This window comes from Protopterus annectens, chromosome 3.part0, assembly GCF_019279795.1.
Source record: "Protopterus annectens isolate FY-2018-M chromosome 3.part0, PAN1.0, whole genome shotgun sequence".
Taxonomy (NCBI): domain Eukaryota; kingdom Metazoa; phylum Chordata; order Ceratodontiformes; family Protopteridae; genus Protopterus; species Protopterus annectens.
In genome coordinates this window covers 919,199,399-919,222,123 of record NC_056731.1, presented here as the reverse complement: position 1 = coordinate 919,222,123, position 22,725 = coordinate 919,199,399, and the positions used below count along the sequence as shown (strand labels likewise).

The 22,725-nt window shown below is 41.0% G+C and overlaps 1 protein-coding gene across 1 annotated transcript in view; it reads left to right on the top strand.

The window, feature by feature from the left end:
- Positions 1 to 22,725, top strand: part of ROCK1 (Rho associated coiled-coil containing protein kinase 1) — a 4,526,103-nt gene that overhangs the window by 4,241,826 nt on the left and 261,552 nt on the right. The window contains exon 29 of the mRNA XM_044065727.1: positions 11,806 to 11,884. Within this exon, the coding sequence (XP_043921662.1) occupies positions 11,806 to 11,884 (79 nt within the window). The remainder of the gene's footprint in view (positions 1 to 11,805; positions 11,885 to 22,725) is intronic.

Sequence of the window (22,725 nt, the reverse complement as noted above, 5' to 3'; positions counted from 1 at the left end):
GATGGTTCTAATGTGTTTAAACCTGGCCTAAAAAGACCCCCTAACCTAATAATCCATTTGTTCTCCATATCATTAAGTTTCTGATGCCATCCTGCTTTAAATTTACGATGTAAAATGATTCTATCTATAATGACAAATGTAAAAGTAGCTGAAGGGTGTTCCAGAGTATGTTTATATAAGGCATTGGTGGTACGTCTATTCCTGATGGCACTCGTATGTTCACATATTCTCAATTTGACAGACCTGGAGGTCTGTCCAATGTAAAATGCAGAGCAATTACAGTTGGCCAAATATATGGCCCAATCAGAACTGCAATTAGCAAATATCCTGATATCAAAAACCTGAGATGTATTTTTACTGGAAAATTCCCTGGCTTTGGGCATATATTTGCAAAAAGAACAATGGCCACATGGAAAGCTACCTTTAAGTATTTGGCCCCCTAAAGTGGTTTGTAAAGGAGTGTGTGGAGTGTATCCCTTGTAATGAGTGAAAAAAGAGTTTAAATTCCTACCTCTACGGTAGGAAAAAGAACATTGCTCAGGTAATATACGGTTCAAAATTTCATGTGACCGTAATATATCCCAATGTTGATTAATTATCTCAATAAAACGGTTGGTATTAGCCCCATATGTGGTTACTAACCTCAAAATAGAGTCCTTCTTTGAGCCAGATTGAGTCTGATGCTTGGATTTATATTGTAGTAATTCAAAGCGTGGTAAATTGTTAACAGTCTTCAAAGATTTGGAAATGTTGTATGTTTTATATCCACGATCAACAAATCTATTAAATAAATCATCACAAAAAAGGGAACAGTCCTGTGAATAAGAGCATATACTTTTCATTCTCATAAATTGAGATTTGGGAATATTGTGGATGATGTGGTGTGGATGACAGCTGTCCGCATGTAACAGAGTGTTGTACTGAGGGAATTTCCTGTGAACAGACGTAGCTAAGGTATTGTCCTCAAGTCTCGTAACCAGAACATCCAAAAACACAATGCTTCCATGTTCAATATTAGCTGTAAATTTAATTCCAAAAGAATTATCATTGAGATAGTTCACAAAATTGGATAGTTGTTCCTTGTTGCCACGCCACACCATCCAACAATCGTCCAAATATCTCCTCCAAATATCTAAATACGGAAGAAATGTGTTGTGTTGTGTATCATATATATACATGGCCTCAAAATAGCCCATGAAAAGATCCGCATATATGGGGGCAAACGAGGCCCCCATTGCTGTTCCATTAATTTGCCAATAGGCTTTGCCATTATACTAAAAAATGTTTTTACACAATACAAATTCCGTAAGTTTGGTCAGAAAGTTATTAAATTCAGTTGAATATAGATTGGATTTATACAGCCAGTAGGAAACAGCTAGGATGCCTAGTTCATGTGGTATACTAGTATATAATGAGGCTACATCAAGAGTACACAACCACCAAGAGGATTCTAACTGTGAATCATTAACAATATTCAGGAATTCCGTTGTATCCTGAATACGTGATCTAATATGAGTCAACAATGGTTTTAAATACTGTGTAAGGAAGGCTGATAGAGGTTCAGTTAAAGATCCACGCCCAGATACAATGGGCCTGCCTGGGGGGTTCTGTGCATCCTTGTGTATTTTAGGTAACAAATACAGGTATTGTGGAATGGGTTCCTCCACCTGCAACTGTTTGGCTAACTGTTCAGTGATTACCCCCTGGTTGGTTGACACTTCCAAAAACCTATCAATTTCTTCCTTAAACCGTGGAGTAGGATCCACATTTAACTCTCTATAATAGCTAGAATCCGATAGTTGTCGTAAAGCCTCATTGATGTAGGCTTGATGGTCCATAACCACAATGGCACCCCCCTTGTCGGCCATGGTAATAACTAACTGATGATTATTTTTAAGTTCCAACAAAGCCTGTCTTTCCATGGGAGATAAATTATTAAATTGTGGTTGATACACATTAGCAAAGTGTAGCTCTTTCATAATACATTCCCTGAAAATGGAAACATGTTTGTTCATCGGAGGAACAAAAGAAGATTTTCCAAATCTGAATTCAGTTGATCTTTGAGAACCATCATGGTCTGAAAAAAATATTTTGAGGTTTAGTAGTCTACAAAAATCATTAACATCATTTAATAAATCATTTTCAGAAAACACAGAACTTTGGACAAAATTCAATCCTTTATTTAGAAGTGTAATCTGGACTGGGGAGAGAACAGTCGAAGAAATATTGTAAACATTATTGGTTACTTTATTATTTGTTTCAACAAATTTTGTAAGGTTGGGGTATTTAAACCTAGATCTGTGTTTTCTGCCCCCCCTCCTCCTACCCTTTGATCTAAAGGGGGCATCTGTCTTCTTTTGGCTACTGGGGACGCCTGGCGTGAAGACACTTCTCCATCAGTAGCCGAAGAAGTTTCTTCTTCAGAAGTAAAGTCTGAAGAGATGTTTTGATGTCTAAGAATAGACCTGGGTCTTTTTTTATTATTGTTACCCCTCTGAGTAGTTTTTTGTTCACTAAATCTAACTGTTTTTTGACTGATAAAGGGTTTCCCTTTTTCATAGTCCATAAGGTCACGCTGAAATTTGTTGATCTTGCGTTTCATCAATTGTTTTTCAAGAATAGACAAATCCTTAGCCAAATCTGAAACATGCTGAGAATAATACTCTTGCTTATTAAATTGTTCAGCCTCCACACACAAACTTTGAATGTCTGAAAGGTTAGCAGTAATAATTCTATCATAATACATAATATTTTAATAAACATTCTACAAATAACATAGAAGCTGAATGTTGTGCTTCAGCCCAGTCTTTGGATAACTCGTTATCAATCTGTGCCACTAAAGGTTGTAAGCGTACTCTCAACCCCCTTGGTGTTATGTCCTTAGCTTGATAAGCTTTGAACAATTTCATATGCCATACATTAGATCGCAAGATCTTCATCTGTCTCCCAAGTTTTGTAAAAACATAACTACATTTCTGTTGATCATTTGTTATAGAATTGGACATATGTGAACCAGCATTAGTGGCCAGGCCAAACACCTCAAGATTATCCCCATCAGATGCTAACCCATGTAAAATTTCATTTAAATCCATATTTAGATAGTTCCAAAAGCCAATTGAAAACACTCAGGACTTATAAAATTCTGAAGCAGCCTCAAACAGAAGTAGTTTGTGATTGAGAATATATTTATATTAGAAAAAAAACAAAGAAAAAATCAAATTCAAGATATTTAAAAATATCTGGATTGTTGTAGTCAAAGCACCAACACCACCCATCTATTATTAAAAGCCCTGTTACTATAAGTGACCAATCCAATGAAAAATATTGACCAGCAAAATACTAGCCATAGATGGTAAAATGACAGTGATACAATGCACCATTAAATCAAAAATAATAAAAAGTAAAAAATGTATCCCAATGGGATCAAATGAGACCACAACCCAAATGTGGTAACTGGTTCGACGTTCGTCTTAACCAGTACCTCAAATGCTGATATTCATCCATCCAACAACAAAAAAACCATAGGCCACCTAAGTATGCCAATTATGGTTTAAATACAGTGATATGATATGATATAGGTTGCAACCCATTACAACTAACTTGAAAATGTCAAAAAAGCTTGATCACATATTCCTGACTAGATCGACCTTCGTCTCATCTAGTGCTTATATTGCTTGTGTTAAAAAATTTTTTAACACTAACCAAAATATATTGGTCACCGTAAATGGGTCAAATAATTGAGGTAGTGTGGAGTAATTTGTTGGCTACACACAACCAGACACAAAACCTATTCAATTCTGGTGAGGATGTCCTCAAAAAATGCAAGCCCGGAATGAAATATTCTCATACTAAAAATGGTAGCGTTGGGCCAAACCAATAATACCAAATAATGTCCAAAAAAAAAGGCACTATATAATACAACTATTGCCCTAGACATATATATATTGTAGCCAAGAGAAACCGATGGTATATGAATAACTGTATATCTGACATACAAACAATAAGTTAGAAAATGTGTAAGGCATGAAGAATCAAGAACCTTCCCATTAGCTTAAAAGTATAGCGAAATAAGCCATGAAAACCAAATAATGATTGTTATTGAACATATTATAAAAATCAGATGGCCAATATTTTCAGAAAGCGTGAATCATAATACATATTTAGATCAGAACATATTGAGCTCAACAAGGTGGATTGAAACAAACCCCAGTCAACATACAGAATATTAAACAAAACAAAAGCACAGTTTGTGTTCTGAAAGTCCAAAGTAATATCTGTTCCCAGTCAAAGAACCTGGAGATATATCAAGCTCGCATAATAATGAGCCACTGTACTAAAAATCGCAAACTGTCAGTGGTGATGAATTCGACAGTCCCCAACAGTTACTGCCTTCGCTTATTTATCCATTCAGCGGGCTCAAAAAAAGGGCGAAAATAGTGTAACTTAACCCAGGTATAAAGTCCAGCCATACATGTGCTAAATACCATTAGTCATATGTAGATGTTAGGCCCTCGGACTTAAATAATGAATTTAGTCAGAAAATGTTATAATCATATTGTGTCAAAAAGTTACAATATATGAAAATATGTGTTCCAATTGCCAGTAACTAAATGAAGAATATTCAAAGTATTCAAAACTGAGGGCAACCTGCCAGCAGATTAGCCAAATGTAATGACTGCAACAGTGAATACACTCGAACATCTACATTTATGGTAAGTGTACACAACTGTGCTTTAAGTGTGATGTTGGTGTATTTTGCGTCTTATTAAACAAGATTTTCCATTTTGGCGAGTATTTTTGGATTTATTTGCTCCTAGGAACGAAGCATAGCCTGTTTGTGTTTCTGCAGTTTGTTCCAGTTGGTTTTCTACACTTTTGTCCACCTTGACTAGGACTTTTTCAAGCTCATATTTGACTAGTGGCTTTGATACCTGAAGGAGCAGACACAGGAAAAGAGTGTAGTGGCAAGGCTCTGCCTGCTTGCCTCTCTTTGTAGGAAATATTGAAGTGATGTATTTGTAAAAGGCATGCTATTCTCTGCAATTCTGTTGGAAACCAGACTTGAAACAGTAACCTGCCTATGCATACTAGCAGGTTTGGGTAGCATGGCCACTTGGTAAGGGCAGAGATGTCCATAGACCATGCCTCACTGCATACAGTGCTCTGTGTGAAGTTTAATAGCATGTAATGGGTAGGGCCCTTCATCACAAGTAGTTAAGCCCATCTCTGTGAGAGACTGGCAGAGCTCTGCTGCGCATGCTTGCTGTGCCATACACTTTACCACTAGCAGTGAGGACTGCTGATGGCGTTGCACAGAAGGGATGTAGGCTAGACAAGAGATTTCCTTTGCAGATTGTGGCTGAACTGGCCTCATAAGGGGCAAAATGTTGTCATGGTTTTGGAAAATGCTTTTTCTCCATGGCCATTGCCACCATTCATATAATCTTGGAGACTTCAGATTTATGGTTGTAAAAAAAAAAAAAAAAGAAAAAATAAAGTCTTCTGTTTTGTAAGGATCAAATGTCCCTTAGAAGTATTCTGTCTTTCCTCCCTAAGTGGATTCAAGGATTGTCCATAAACCAGTGTGCCCATCTTTTTTTAATTTCATTCATACCTACACCAGAATGATGCCTCAATACAAATAAAAAAAATGATTGACTTTAATAATTGGCTTAGGTTCTGGTATCATTCTAAGAGGACCCAGTACCTGTCGGCCTGGGAACACATGATTGACAGACCGTGATTCTTTGCCAGAGATGGCCTGTATCTGTCTCCCTTTGGCTTCAGGCTCTTGGTAAAGGCTCTTGCTTTCCCCATAGTGCCTTTTTTAGGATCTCATCTAAAAGCAATTTAAAGGTCATGCTGCTGAATGCTAGGAGTCTCAACATGAAACTGCATTCATTGCAAGCATTCTTAACCCTGAGAGATGCTAACATTTGTGCAGTCACAGAAACCTGGTTCAAAGTTGCGGAGAGCACACCAGCCTTACCTGGTTACTCATCCTGTCATACATATAGACCCCAAACTGAGGGCAGCAAAGCCAAAGTAGATGGTGTTTTAATATGTATTAAAGATATACCCAACTCCAGACTGGTCAAACAGTATGATGTACAGGAGATGCTCCAGGTGCAGTTAACGGTTGAGAAGACCCCTGTTCAAATCATAGTTAGCTACATCCCCCAATGTTGACTCGGGATGCCCACGCCGCCTATGTAGACCTCCTTGAATCTATTAAGATTCAACCCTATACCCTGATCATGGGTGATTTTAGCTACCCAACCATTGATTGGAAGAACTACTCGAGCCAGAACACAAATTCTTCAAGATTCTTTGACTTCATCAGTGTCAATGCCTTGGACCAGCTGGATGACACCCTCACAAGAGGTGACAATATCTTGGACTTGGTACTAACCAACATAGGAAACCACTGCAGCATCCCTGCAGTGTCATCATCCCTGGTAAGATCAGACTACAAAGAGGTCATCTTCAAAGTCACCATCTCCCTTGACCCCCTCCCCACAGCTAGGGTTAAACAAAAAAACTTCTCCAACGCTGATTACAACCTCCTGAGGAAAGGTATAAACAGCTTCACAGCCCCCTCTCCAATAGTAGGAACTGGCACTAATGTCCAAATCTACACCAAAGTACTATACAACCATTTATATAAATGCATTGATTCAGCAATACCTGACAGGACAATATCCTCCTCCTCAAGGAAGAGTAAACCTGTCTGGTGGACATAGGCTATAAATAAACTCTACAACAAAAGGAAAAAATTGCTCTCCAGGACCAAGAAGGAACAGGTGTCAAATTGGAAGCAATCTCTTCTTGACCTAAACAGGCAAATAAGGGTATTAGTGAAATCCTCCAAAGCTAACTTTGAGTCCAAATTGGCCACATCTACTAAAGACAATCATATGGCCTTCTTCACATACGTCTGCAATCTAAGGGGGAAACACCCAGATCTGCTCAGAACTGATGGTCAAGGACACCAGGTACACAAATGCCCTGGATATAGCCAACCTGCTGGCAGACAGGTTCAATGAAAACTTCACCCCTTTGTCCCCCCATCAGTAATCCAGGATATCCCCAGCACCTGTCCCCCACCCTTATCTCTAGGGAGCAAGTCATTACCGCCCTCTCTAAGGCTAAAAACACAACTTCCATGGGACACGATAACATCCCAAGTTGCATCCTGCTTCAATTCAGGCAGGAACTCGCAGCACCATTAAGGCACCCTTTTCAACCTAAGCCTGAGTACTGGTTTCATCCCAGCCGAATGGAGGAGGCCACCATCCCAAAGGTGGAGCGTCCACCAATCCAGGCAGTTATAAGACCCATCAGGCTAACTAGCCTGGTTTGCAAGGCCATGGAATGCATTATCATGGACCACATTAACAAGAACTTTGGCAACCTCCAAATGCGTGATCCCACGCAGCTTGGTTTTGTCAAGGGGAGTTCATGCCTGTTAAATTTGGAAGACTTCTTTGAGTCAGTCACCAGCACCATGGATGAGGGGACAACTGTGCACACCGCCTACCTTGACCTGGCCAAGGCCTTCGGCACTATTCCTCACTTGGCTATAATAGGTAAACTATCCCAACTTGGCATAAATCCATATGTGACTAGATGGGTAGCTAACTGGTTCACTGATAGAACTCACTCAGTCAAAATAGGGAAGTTACCTCAAGTAGTAGACTTGTAATATGTGGCATACCCTTGGGATCAGTCTTGGGGCCCCTACTGTTTGGGTATACTTCTCCGAGATGCAAGCCAAAACCAGAGGTCCATCGCTGACCAAGTTTGCAGATGACTGCAAGGTGGGCACTGTCATCAACTTCCCTAGTGATGTAGACATACTACAAAAGGGTTTCACCCAGACAAATGACTGGTGCCAGAAACATGGCCTTAAAGTAAAGGCCAAAAAATGCATCATCATCCCCTTTGAGGAGAATGACTTCTCCACAATTAATAATAATGTCCTAAGCATGCAAGCAGCTGTGAGGGTCTTGGGGGTACCCAAGTAGACAGCAGTCTAACTTCTGGCCAGCATGTTGCCTCCATTGTATGGAGAGCTTTCTACATGGCTGACCTCATTTGTAAAGGTATTTCTTCCAAGAACAAGGAAGTCATAACTTCCCTGTATTCCTCCCTTATCAGGTCCTTTGAGTATAACGCCCCTTTCGGCATGTACCTCGCGAAGCACATGCAGCAGCTGGAGACCACAGTGGTTCCTGACTAGGAGAATCCAGGGCTTTAAAAGTCCTACATGGATAGGCTAAAAGCCCTGTCCCTCTACTCCGTCTCAGACAGACTCCTCAGAGGTGATCTATGTCTGGCATACAGAGTAATCTCTGACCCCACCTTGATGAAACTGCTGTATATCCACAAGCCAAACTCTACTCACATGACCCACATGCAAAACCTCAGCTTGGTCTGTGAAAATCAGTAGGACTTGCTTGTGGGACAGATTTGTCTCCCAGAGACTCCACCATCTGTGAAATAGACTCCCTCACCACACTAAACAGTGTACTTCATTATCCCTCTTTAAGAGGAACCTGGATGACTGGATGGAAAATAGAAAATACACCCCTTGAGATTCCACTTGTTTCCCTGCTGGACAGAGGCATCAGGTGCTGACTAGTGGGAACATGGGCTAATTTATTGGCTAGGCTTATAAGGTCCTTTGGGCCAGTAGCCTAGTAACTTTCTATGATCCTATTTAAAGGCAGAGGAGAAAGAGCCTCTTGTACCTTCTATGTAGGCATCCATCTCAGGTTCTGCCTAAAATGAGTGGCAAAGAAAAACTGACAGATGCTAGGCCCACCATCTCCAACTGGATTGCTAACACCATTATCTTTTACTGTCAGAGTGGCAAACTGTCCATTAGAAAGTGCTCAAGGGTTGCTTCATTAGAGCCATAACTGTCTCCACTGTTTGCTTAAAAATATCACCACTGTTGCTTACTTGTGTCATGACCACTTGACTGTCAGTTCACACCTTCAATCAGCATTATTGCTTTGATGGTGTTTGCAGGAGTTGGTACTCCTATGATACTTTTCTACTTCAAAACTCTGCATTCCAAAACCTCATCCTCTTTCAGGATTTTGAAATGCTTTTGATTTTTCCATTCCTAGACCCCACTGGCTGTTTTGAGGTGTCAGATGTAATGAGTATTGTCATTGATCTTTGAGGGGACCTTCTTCAGTAGATTTGCTGCAGTTCCCATTTGTCTAGATGGACCCTTGTCTAGCCGTTGTAGTTTAAATTCTCAGTAAGTTAAGTATATGTGCATATATATCTGTATAGATTGTGGGTGCTAAACCTCCGCTATTTTATCTTGATTTGAAGGAATGCATCCTTAATTGTTGCAGGCAAATTGACATGCTCAGGGATTAGGCGTGCTGTGTTCTCCTAGCATATGACTCCATATTATGTATTATTGGAGGACATGCACAGCTTTGAACAGTAAGCTTCATACAAAAATAACCAGACTAACCAAGTATGGGAAAAAGAACCATGTCACAGAACCAGCAAACAGGATTCCTCACACAGATTAATTGGTATGGTAAGAATGTATCCATTTAGGTTCACTTTTAGAACCTCAAAATACCAAAATCTTGAAACTTACAAGACTGAGCCGAAATGCTTAAGTCTTGTAAGTTTCAAACCTGTTTCTTTTTGCTGGAATCTGAATTGTGTAGGATTGCAGCACAGTAGGGATCAGGGTATTAATCCTTTCCCCACTATGTTGTGATCTCAGAGTTGGAATAGGGTCTATATCACGAAATCGAACTTCCAAAATGTCGAACACCATAAGTTCGAATTTGGAAGATCGAATTCGGATAACATCGACACTTCAAAACAGCAAATTTTTTCCCAGGGAAAAAAATTTGCTGTTCCGAAAAACACACACACAACACAATCACACCAAACACCTTAAAAACCTACACTAAACCTAACATACACCACTGTCTATGCACTATCCTTAACCCAGCCCTAACCCTAATGTCTGTCACTACCGCACACTTACCTGGCCAGCGCCCTAACCCTAAAGTCCGTCACTATCACACACTTACCTGACCCGCGCCCTAACCCTAAAGTCCGTCACTAACACACACTTACTGACCCGAGCCCTAACCCTAAAGTCCGTCACTACCTGTTCGTACACTTACCTTGACCCGGTCCGAAAATGCTGAAGCCGCAGAAACTGCCAACTGAATTCTTTCCCTGGGAAAGAATTCGGGTTTCCGTGGCTTCGACATTCTCAACTTGCGAACTACCAAGTTCGGCCTTCTGGTATTCGGCGTTTACAACATTCGATTTTGTGATATAAACCTGTTGGAATATATATGTAGTGGGCATGTGGGGAAGATGCAGGTTGGCTTGCCACTCTGCAAAAACGAGAGTTGTGAGTGTCTTTTTGAGCTTACAAGATGCAAGTATATGGGCTCGCTGTTGTAAGTTTCAAGTTTTTGGTATGTCGAGATTTTAATATAGAACCATCCGTTTATGTAGTATAAAAGACAAAACAAGTAAAGGAATAGTGAAATTAGTGGAGTGTAGCAGTCAATTTAGTCAGTTATGCAGTGTGATTGACTAAAGAATGGGTGATCTGTACATCACCAATCTGATTGGAGAATGAACATTCTCCAGCAGGGTGTTAATGGACAGGTAATGCCCACTGAAAAAATGAGTCTGCAGCTTCACGGCAGAAAGCTAACAGCCACCATTATTTTACACTCTCAGCACCACTTTTGCTGTTTAGTGAGTGGAAAATAAAAAAAAAAAAGCAAAGCATATGTTTCTGTGCGAGTGTATCCATCGATGCATTCATGAAAGTGGGAGTGAGATCGATCGAGCCATTAATTTACACTTGCTAAGTAGCGCTTTTGCTGTTTAGTGAGTGTAAAATTAAAACAAAAATTAAAATAGAAAAGAAAGTGTGTGTGTGCGTGTTGGTTTTCATATTTCTGTCCACGTGTGAGTGTATGAGTGCTTATGTGCATGAAAGTAGAAGTGTGTGTGTGTGTGTGTGAGTGAGAAAGAGAGTGAAGATTGATTGAGCAGTGGCAGCAGCAGTGAGGAGGTATGCATACCGCTCAACTCAAGAAATCTAGATAAAATGTAAAATAAATGGGGTGACAAAGGTTCAAAAATAGGAACATATTAAGTGACTTCAGTTCCCAATGATTGCCAACAAACCATGAATTTTATGAGTAAGGTACCAAAAAAAATCTGGATTTTTTTTTAAATTCTTGTTTTTTTGATGAAAAATATTTTTTTAACATCATTTGCATGTACTACAGCAAGTTTGTAGCATTAGGTGGAAGAACTATTTTACATCAAAATATAATAATGAAAATAAATAAAACACAAGAATTTTACAAACAGCCCATTCTCTAAGCACAGTAGTGCCCTTCAAAGGTATGTGTTACTGTATAAATAACGCACTTACAGGGGTGTAGAGGCCCTCTGTCTGCGACATTGGGCCTCAGAACACCTCTGGGCATACATTATTTACATAATAACAGACATCCTGTTGGACATTATTGCTCGCTTAAAATTACGTGTGTCAATAAAAGTCTTTGTTTAAGCCATATTCCTTCATCCAGAAAGCCTTTAAAATTGATTATACAAACATGAACAGTTCTGTTTTGAGTACATTTCTTACTGCACTGTTCTTTACAAAATGACTTATTGAAAAAAGGTAAAATCACACAGTAGGAGCTGGCGTGGAAGTTTTTTTTTTTTTTTTGCATTTTCCGTATGATGACCTAATTGTTAGCATGTTTATTTTTGCAGCAAATTATTTCATGTCCGACCTGTAACACAAGGTGATGTGTATCGAGCAGAAGTTGAAGAAATTCCCAAGATATTCCAGGTAATGAATTTCACAATGTGCATTGTTAATTGTTCCAGTGATGGTGTTTAGAAAGTAAATGTGTCCCTCTTGATAGCAATAAACAGAAGTTGCACACACTTCATTGACAATGTATTTACCACCAGCATGTAATGAATAGATTACATCTCTTTCAAATTACATCTGGCACAGAATATGCACTTTGGCATTATTAAAACTTCTCTGTTGAGTGGATGGTCATTTTAATTAATTTACATGACTGATAACCTTTTTCTGAATTTCCCATCTTATATTTTATTCTACAGTGTTATTTTATTGACAGGGATTTCCTGTGACCGCAGGCCTGTCATTTGAAGCCCAGAAAAGGAGTCTGTGCATTTCAGATAAATCCGTGATTTAATGTAGTTTTCTGTAAGGTTGTGCTGAGTAAGCAGACTTCATCATGTTAAATTCTTCTTGTGCTGAAGTCTTCAGTTTCTTTTACTGGAGATTTTTAAGGGCTGTATAAAATCCAGCAATTGTTTTTTCTGTAAAAATGCAGGAAAGTTAGCCTGGTCTTGCGTTTTAGAGGGTTAAAGCTATATCTACCACCTAGACAGGCCAAGTTTGATAAGTGGCTGAGGTACTGTAATGGCACTGGGTGGCCATTTTTGGCTCACTCCTGCTGAGGAGACAGAGGTGGTTTACCACTTGGGTGTTATTTACAGGAACTACTAGGTGCTGCACTTGCAGAGTTCTGGCCTATCAAGCACGCACTGCAGTGGTGTACCTGCACAACCTGAGGACGTCTACATGTGGAGGCATGGTTCCCATGACAGGCAGCACATAAGACAACCTGATGAGCCACTATGAGGGAGGTGGGGGTTCCACAGGAGATGGGTAGAAAGCTCCCCAGGACCAGCAAGCTTGCCCACTCCTGTCACCTTTACTCTTTGCAGACAGAGGTAAGACAGAAGCAGTCAATCCATAGGATTCTCAGGAATGACTGCCTCCTTTCCTACAGAATGAATGGGCTGATTAGGTTCAAGTAAGAGAGCCATGAGGTAAGGTCCTGTAGAGGAACAAGCAAAGTGTGTGTGTGTGTGTGTGTGTGTGTGTGTGTGTGTGTGTGTGTGTGCGTGCGCGCATGTATGTATGCATATACACAAATATATAAATAATTAAAATTTTTATATTATATATAATAAATTGGATGGCATAGTGGTGCAGCAGTAGCGTTGTCGCCTCACAGCAAGAGGTTCTCTAGTGCCTTCTGTGGGGAGTCTGCATGTCCTCCCTGCATTCGTGTGGATTTCCTCCAGGTGCTCTGGTTTCCTCCCACGTTACAAAGACATGAGTCTGGAGCGTTTCTCCCCAGGCCTCCGCTGAAAATTGGCTTCATTCCAAGTCAGACTTTCCCAGTTAACAAAGGTTAAATAAAATAAAAAAATAAAATATATACTATATATATATATATATATATATATATATATATATATATATATAGTGGATGTAAAAAGTATACACACCCCTGTTAAAATGCCATTTTTTATGATATAAAAATGAGACCACAATAAATCATTTCAAAACGTTTCCCACCTTTAATGTGACCTATACCCTGTACAATTCAATTGAAAAACAAACAAATCTATTAGGGGAATAAATATAAAAAATAAAAAAACGTGCAATAAGCTGACTGTATGTGTGCACACCCTTAAACTAATACCTTGTTGAAGCACCTTTTGATTTAATTACAGCATTCAGTCTTCTTGGGTACACACTTGCCATCAATTAAAGAAACTTTAACCCCAAATAAAGTTCAGCTGTCCTAGTAGGATTTTCCTGACATTTACTCAGTTGCCTGCTACAGCAAAAGCCATGGCTTGCAAAGAGCTTACAAAGCATCAAAGGGATCTCATTGTTGAAAGGTATCAGTCAGGAGAAGGGTACAAAACAATATCCAAAGTATTGGATATACTATGGAAGACAGTCATCAAAAAGTGGAGAAAGTATGGGACAACAGTGACGTTGCAAAGAACTGGATGTCCCTCCAAAATTGATGAAAAGACAAGACGAAAACTGGTCAGGGAGGCTGCCAAGAGACCTACAACAACACTGAAGGAGCTGCAGGAATTTCTGGCAAGTAGTGGTTGTGTGCTACATGTGACAACAGTCTCCCGTATTCTCCATATGTCTGGGCTATGGGGTAAGGTTGCACGATGGAAGTCTTTTCTTACACAGAAAAACATCCCGGCTGAAATTTGCAAAACAATACAGTGTCTCCCAAAAGCATGTGGGAAAACGTGTTATGGTCTGATGAGACCAAGGCTGAACTTTTTGGCCACAATTCCAAAAGGTATGTTTGGTGCAAAAACAACACTTCGCATTACAAGAAGAATACCATCCCCACGGTGAAGCATGGTGGTGGCAGTATCGTGCTTTGGGGTTGCTTTTCTTCAGCTGGAACAGGGGCTTTAGTCAAGGTGAAGGGAACTATGAGCAGTTCAAAATACCAGTTACTTTTGGCCCAAAACCTTTGGGCGTCTGCTAGAAAGCTGAAGAGGAATTTCACCTTTCAACACGACAACCCAAAGCATACATCCAAATCAACAAAAGAATGGCTTCACCAGAAGAAAATTTAAGTTTTGGAATGGCCCAGCCAAAGCCCAGACCTAAGTCCAATAGAAAATCTGTGGGGTGACCTGAAGAGGGCTGTGCACAAGACATGCCCTCACAATCTGACAGATTTGGAGCGCTTTTGCAAGGAAGAGTGGACAAATATTGCCATGTCAAGATGCTCCATGCTGATAGACTCCTACCCAAAAAGACTGAATGCTGTAATTAAATCAACGGGTGCTTCAACAAAGTATTAGTTTTAAGTGTGTGCACACTTTTGCAACCAGCTTATTGTACATTTTTTATTTTTTTATATTTTTTCCCCTAACAGATTTGTTTGTTTTTTAATTGAATTGTACAGGTTATAGGTCACATTAAAGGTGGGGAAAAGTTTTGAAATTATTTATTTGGTCTCATTTTTATATATCACAAAATCCTAGCATTTTAACAGGGGTGTGTACACTTTTTATATCCACTGTAGCTTTATTATTGACACCATATTCTGTTTGTTTGCAGCTATCTGATTATCTGTGCCTAATAGAAACATTTGTTTTATAAGCAGTATGTTTTCACTTGTGGCCCATTGGACTAACGTTTTTATCTCCATTTTATAGTTACTTAATCTTGGCCATTCCCAGAAGATATTCAACCATGTTTCTTTATCCTGTGTATTACATCCCCAGCAATCTGGCCTTGCTTTTTGGAGCTTCCTACTCAATATTACAGGTTTAGGAAAGTACCTGTGCAGGCACTTCTAGTCAAATATTTTAAATTTCCTTGCCTTGGTTCCATATTTTGGTGTCTTTGTTATCTCAGCTCATGCATCTTATATTGTTTTGTTTTTTCCCCATCCTATCCTTAGTTTTTGCATTGTTTTTAATTATTTTCCCTTAAGAGGTTCTAATCATTTAGAAATTAGTCCTTTACCACTCTGCTTTTCCTTTTTTTTCTTTCAGTAATCTCCTATACCAAAATGTGGTACCTTGCTATATTGTTTCCTTTCCTTATTTGTTCTTTCCCACCTTACTTTCAGGTCCTGATGTTTCCATTCTTTTTCTGAGGGTAAATCATATTCTTGTTTTGTTTCCAGTATTATCATCTGGTCATTTGTGGTTACCATATCTCAGTTTTTCACCATTGTTCCTTTCCTGTTTCATTTCCATAACAGGGAGTTCTTGTTTTTCCCCTTCTTTTGGTATCACTACCCTTTTGCAAACTGCCAGTAGATTTTCTTGGAAGAAACTCACTGATGTCTTTTACATTTCTTTCAATATTGGCACCTCCAGCTTTGTATGTGGGTATTTTAGCAGTAGCTCACAGAGATCTTCTCCCACTGTCATTTTGTCCATTACCTCCCATTTTTTCTTCCAAACTGAATGATATTGTGCATCTGTTCTAAACACATTGGCTATTTGAAATACCTATTGGTACTTTCCTACCACTGTAGCTCCCAAGGTTCCTTTTTCCTTTGACAGGGTAACCATTTACCATGCCACTTTTGCCTTCTCCCCCTACCATAGCATGTTTTTCAATAACTGTGTTACCTTCCTTAGGTAGTGTTCTTTCTGCTTGTTCCAAAATATCTGTCCCAGAGGACATTACCTTATTCCCTTGGCGATTTAACTGTGCACTTACCTCTGCCCTTATGTTCGTCTTTTGTATTGCCACTGCCTCTTTTAACATATCTGGTACACTGTACCTCACTTTTTTTGTCATTCAAACAATTTACATTCCAAATTTTACACTTTTTCTGTGATGGCTGCAGACTGAGGAACAGCTTAACTTCAGCTCCCAAGTGTGAAAAATTGAAACACAAGGGCCAGGAACTCGGTCATTGTTATTGAATTCAGTTACTGGCTAGTAAGTACACTACCTGGATGCAAACAAAGAAAAAAACCAAGAGAACCTGAAAGAAAATCAACTAGAAAAGTTGAAAAGAAAACACTGACTAGGAAAAATCCTGATGCTGTTTAGCAAAAAGCAGTATAAGCTCCAGCTGGATGTCCTTCAAGGATGCATCTGCAGTCCTTACAAATGGGTTGTCCTCTCGTCAGGCAGCCCTTCGGTCGGCCGGATTCCAAAGTCTGGGTCTGGCCTCGGCTGGTGTCGCACTTCACCCGACGTCATAGCTGCAGTTCTTCGGGTATAAAGGCATCAGCCGACGCCATTTTCCTCAGTCTTTCTTGCCGCGTGGCGCCCGAAGCAGAAGCTGTTCGCAATTGCCGGTCGGTCAGATCCAGAGATTACTACTACCGAATACTACTTCGAAGACTTCTAAAAAGCTAAGTACCCCGTTGGGGACTCTTTCTTGCCTCAGCCGATGTCAGAAAAAGTGAATAACTGTTTAACTTGTGGGAAACAAATACCTCATAAAGATTTCCACTCTTACTGCTTACCTTGTTTAGGCCCAGACCACGACGTAGCAGCTTGTCTAGCCTGTGCTTCTTTTAACCGACAGACGCTTAGACGTCGGTCAGAGTTTGCTGAGCAGTTTTTCGGTTCTGATTTTGCGTATATTATGCCGTCAGATCCTCCGACTACACAAATTGCCAAAAAACGCAAAGAAAAGGACCGACACTCGCGGTCCGTGGTTTCGGCCGAAACCGCGGTTAAGCAAACCGCGAGTGTCTCGGTTTCGGGCGAAACCGAGCAAGCGGTCCTTGGGTCAGCCGAAACCATGCCTTCTACCGAGGCCTCTTCTAACCTGGTAGAATCAGCTTCTGATTTACAACCTGCTGTTGTGGTTACACAGGAATTATCGGACACTATTCCCTTGGATGTTTCAACTCCTGCACGTGGAGCTGCTAGGCCTCCTGCAGCCATGTCCATTAAGGCCTTTGCCAGGGCTAAAGCAGCCAAATCTACTAAGTCTGTGCCTGTTAAGCCCCCCTCTCACAGGCCCAGCTCCAGTTCCCAAATGCTTTCTCTGGCAGAGGATCTCATCTCTTTAATAAGGGGATCCCAACCTCATCCAGACAGGGCCTCTCAGCCACCCCCAGAGAAGAGGCCTAGAGCAGAGCCCCCTGAGCCAGTGTCCACGGATGATTCCTCTGATGATTCAGACAATACAGACCCTCCAGAGGCTCCTTATTCTCCTTACGAAGACTCTGATGCTGAAGAGTCGATTCCTTCTGCCTCTCCACCTGAGGAATTTTCCTTTGGGGAAACCTTACATGCCATGAGGGAACAATTTCAGTGGCAGGGCCAAGATTTTTCAGACTCCAGAAAAAGGCTTAGGACCTTCTTGCATTTACCACAACATAGGCCTTTAGCTATACCTCCAGTTCTTTCTGTTGTAGATGATGCATTTAATGATGCTTTTACTGCTCCTGATTCTTTACCTCCAGCCCCTGCTAAGCCCGATAGGTTCTACAGGGTCCCGGACACACATCACCATTTATACAAGGCTCCTTTTGCAGATCCCGAGACTATCTCCCAGGGGCCTAAGGCAGTAGCATCTACCTCTGTTAACAATCCCCTCCCCTCTGAAAGGGAATCCAGGTCCTTAGAGAGATGGGGTAAAAAAAGTATACACCTCTGCTACTCTGTCAGCTAGGGCCTTGAACTGTCAGTTTCATATGATCCAATACCAGGTGTTCATGCTTGATCAGTTAACTAAGAAACTGTCCTCTGATGATTCTTTAGATAAGAAATATGTTTTGGAAATGGTGCATAACATTCAGCAAGTTAGTAACCATTCTTTAAAATGCAGCTATGATGCACTGGAGGCTTCCTTTAGATCAGCCATGACTGGCACAGTTATCAGAAGGCATGCATGGTTGAAAGAACAGGCCTTGCCGGATCATGTCAAATCAAAACTATTGGATGCTCCCATGGACAAGGTCAATTTATTTGGTTCTCCAGCTCAGCAGGTACTGAAGAAAATGGAAGAGAAGGCAAAATCTGTACAAACAGTGAAAGATTTCTTACAGGTGCAACCTCCAAGGTTTAGCAGGAACTGGCCCTCCAAAAATTGGTCCTTTCCAGACTCCTCAAAAGCTCAGAGAGGCAGGAATAGGCGTTCAAGAGGCAGAAATCAATCCAGGGGTGCCTACAGGGGACGCCAGTGGCAGGGCAACAACCAGCGAGGCACAGACGCAGCCACCACCACTGCAACAGGACAATCACAGTGACTTGGCACTGACACCGCCTACCAGGGAACAACTAGCAGCACCCTTAGGCGGAAAGCTAGCTTTATTTTCAAAAAACTGGCATTACATCACAAGGGACAAGTGGATTTTGCAGACTATAGACCAAGGTTACAGGTTTCATTTCCATACTCTACCAGGAAAAAGAGGAATGCCAAACCTACCACCAAATCAAAAGGCAGAAGCTCTAAAACAAATAGCTCAATTAGCAAAAATGAGAGCTGTGGAAAAGGTACCATCTGTGGAGCAAGGAAAGGGATTTTACTCCAGACTCTTCCTGGTACCAAGAAAAGAGAAAAAATGGAGGCCTATTCTCCACCTGTCCGCTTTAAACACATTCCTCATTGTACCAAAATTCAAAATGCTGACTCTACAGCAGCTTCTTCCCATGCTGGGCAAGGAGTCTTGGCTGGTAACTCTAGATCTCAAGGAGGCATACCTGCACGTCCCCATACGACCAAATTGCAGAAGATACCTCAGATTTCTTGCAGGATCAGAGCATTATCAATTCTCAGCATTGCCCTTTGGCATATCTACTGCGCCCAGAGTGTTCACGAAATGCCTGGCATCAGTAATCGCTCATTGCAGACTTCAGGAAATCCAAATTTATCCTTACCTGGATGACTGCCTGATACAAGCGGACAACAAAAACAAGCTAACAGAAGACTTACAAAGAGTCATTTACTTGCTGCAAGCCCTGGGATACACAGTCAATATAAAAAAGTCAAGGCTGATTCCATCCCAAAGAATAACCTTTTTGGGTGTAGAGCTGGACACATCAAAACAGATGGCATTCCTAACTGTAGAAAAGCAAGAGCAACTTCCTCTCTACTTCTTGGCATTAACAAAGCAGAACCGTCTAACAGCAAGAAAGGTACTGCAAGCCCTGGGCTTCATGGCATCCTGCATAATTCTGGTCCCTCATGCCAGACTGCATATGAGAAAGTTACAGTGGTACCTCAAGAATTTATGGTCTCAACACAAACACAGCCTAGAAACCAAAATTCCATTAATACCATGCCGGAAGCAAGAGTTCCTATGGTGGGCTCAGGCCTGTCAATCAAACACAGGATTGCCCTTCAACAGCATTCAACCAAGCCAAACCATCACAACGGACGCCTCAGACCTCGGTTGGGGGGCCCACATGCTGGACAAGTGCATACAAGGCTTATGGACTCAAGATCAGATACACCTGCACATAAATCTAAAGGAAATGCTGGCAGTAAAATAGGCAATACAGGCATTCAGACCTTTTCTCCAAGAAGGACAGCTAATGATAAGAACAGACAACACCACAGTTATGTGGTACATCAACAAGCAGGGAGGCACACATTCATACCCTCTATGCCGGATGGCAATGGACCTATGGAATGTGGCTCTGAGCTACAACATTCAGTTAAAAGCAATTTTTGTACCAGAAAAAGAAAACATTCTAGCAGACATGTTAAGCAGAACTTCCACGGATGCCCACGAATGGATGCTGCACCCGGACATCTTCAAAGCCATCACAAGAAAATGGGGACTACCACAAATAGACTTATTTGCATCCCCACTCAATCACCAGCTAAAGAAATTCTGCACAAGGACGTACCACCCACTTGCTTGGAAGGTGGACTCCCTATCTTTCAGTTGGAAAAACCTGACAGCATATGCATTCCCACCACTTCCTTTGATGCACAAGGTGCTATTGAAGATCAAAGAGGAACGTCCAAGGATCATTCTGATAGCTCCAGACTGGCCAAGACAACATTGGTACCCATTACTGAGGAGCATGTCTCAGTAACAAATATGGACACTACCCCTGATCCCGCTGCTGTTAACACAGAACAGCTACAACACCCTGCATCCAAACCTGAAAACTCTGCAGCTGACTGCCTGGAACATTACATAAGAGCAATTAACCCAAATTTATCCCAAAGGGTTAAAGACATTATCCTTGAGGCTCGCAGACCTTCAACAAGAAGGAATTATGCTGCAAAATGGAAAAGATATCTCATTTGGAGTACTGCAAAGGGAATAGATGTGTCACTGGTAAACATAGCCAACATCCTGGAGTACTTGGCAGAGCTCTTCCATACAGGCCTGTCCTATTCTTCCATCAAGATACATGCATCAGCTATTTCAGCAGAATACAGCTTGGATCCTCCTGGCTTCTCAAACCCTCTGCTCAGGCAGTTTCTGAGAGGAATTAAAAATGTAAAACCTCCTAGGAAACCACCATTGCCAGCATGGGACTTGAACTTTGTGCTAGAAAAATTGACACTTCCTCCTTTCGAACCAGCAGCAACGGCAGAATTACAATATTTATCCTGGAAGACTGCTTTCCTGCTGGCAATCACCTCAGCAAGAAGGGTTTCTGAACTACAGGCATTAATGGCAGTGCAACCTTTCCTGATCTTCCATCAAGATAGTGTCCCTGAGAACAAATCCTACGTTTATGCCTAAGGTGGTATCCAGAGTGTTTTTAAACCAGGCTATCCACCTACCTACATTCTTCCCCAACCCACAGAACAGGGGAGAAAGACTGTTGCATACCTTGGATGTGCATAGACAATTACGCTACTACCTGGACAGGACCAAGTGCAATAGAAAAACTGACCAGCTGCTGGTAGCATATGCAACAGGAAGGGAAGGAAAAGCAATTTCAAAACAGACAATCTCCAAGTGGATAGGAAATTGCATTAGATTTTGTTACTCCTTCCATGGAAAGAAAACTCCAGAGAACATCAGGCCTCACTCCACAAGGGCTACAGCCACTACTACAGCCTTCTTACGAGGGGTGGCTACCAAGGACATTATAGAGGCTGCTACTTGGACCTCCGTGCATACATTTGCCAAGCATTATAATTTACCTCTATACTCTAGATCCCGAGCAGGTTTTGCCACTGCTGTTTTGCAAGGGATCCTGACTACACCATAATCTCTCTTTTTCCTCCTCCCCTAGTTTAGCTATGGTATTCTACCCATTTGTAAGGACTGCAGATGCATCCTTGAAGGACATAGTACAGTTTTGTACCTACCATAAATGTAGATGTCCGAGAGGAATGCATCTGCAGTCAGGGTTACCCACCCGCCTTCCCCTCTGTGGTACTCCTAGGGTATTTGCCATCTTTCAGCTAGCTTGGGGGGGATCTATTATGGTGTATTTGTTTGTATATATGTACATACATGCTTATTTTATGTGTTTGCTTTCTACTATTTGGAAACATTGGCATTTATCCAAATTTAGCCATCCAAGAGGGCACCTGGCATCTGGGGCAAGAAACACTGAGGAAAATGGCGTCGGCTGATGCCTTTATACCCGAAGAACTGCAGCTATGACGTCGGGTGAAGTGCGACACCAGCCGAGGCCAGACCCAGACTTTGGAATCCGGCCGACCGAAGGGCTGCCTGACGACAGGACAACCCATTTGTAAGGACTGCAGATGCATTCCTCTCGGACATCTACATTTATGGTAGGTACAAAACTGTACTTTTCCAGTAATCCATAGGAAAAAAATAAGTCGAATGTGCTCAGAGCTGATTAAAATAAATTAAACACTGATGAAGTATGTCAACTCAGACAATAAAAGGGTGGAAAAAGCTTTAAAAAAATCTTTAGATAAGCTGATAAAACTGCAAAAATCTGAGGTTGGAATGAAAAAAAAGGCTGACTGAGAATGAACGTCTCAAGAGACAATGTTTCAAAAAATGGTGGAATTAGAGGGAGAGCATGCAGGGAATATCTGAGATTTTCTACTGTACCAGAGAAACTAGAAGAACAGGTTGTATTAATTTTATGAAGGCACAAATAGTCAGCTGAAAATGGTATACAGTAGGAACTGTTCATTGAAAAGGGTACACCTTGTGTATGCTCCAAATCTGGCAGTGAGGAAGGAGCCAAGACACTATTAGTAAAATCCAAACCTACCAGCAGAAGGAGTTGATCCTGAAAAAATTGTGGCAGAAGGACAAACTACTAAAAGTGAGCAACAGTAGTGTATTTGTGGAAAATTATTACTCACTGTATGCCAGGCAGAAGAGGAGGACATTTATTCCAGCAATCAGGGAATGTCGATAAGTAGGTGTGACATTCAAGTTGTTGTATCCGTCTTTCTTCAGAATATTTTTTTTACTGGA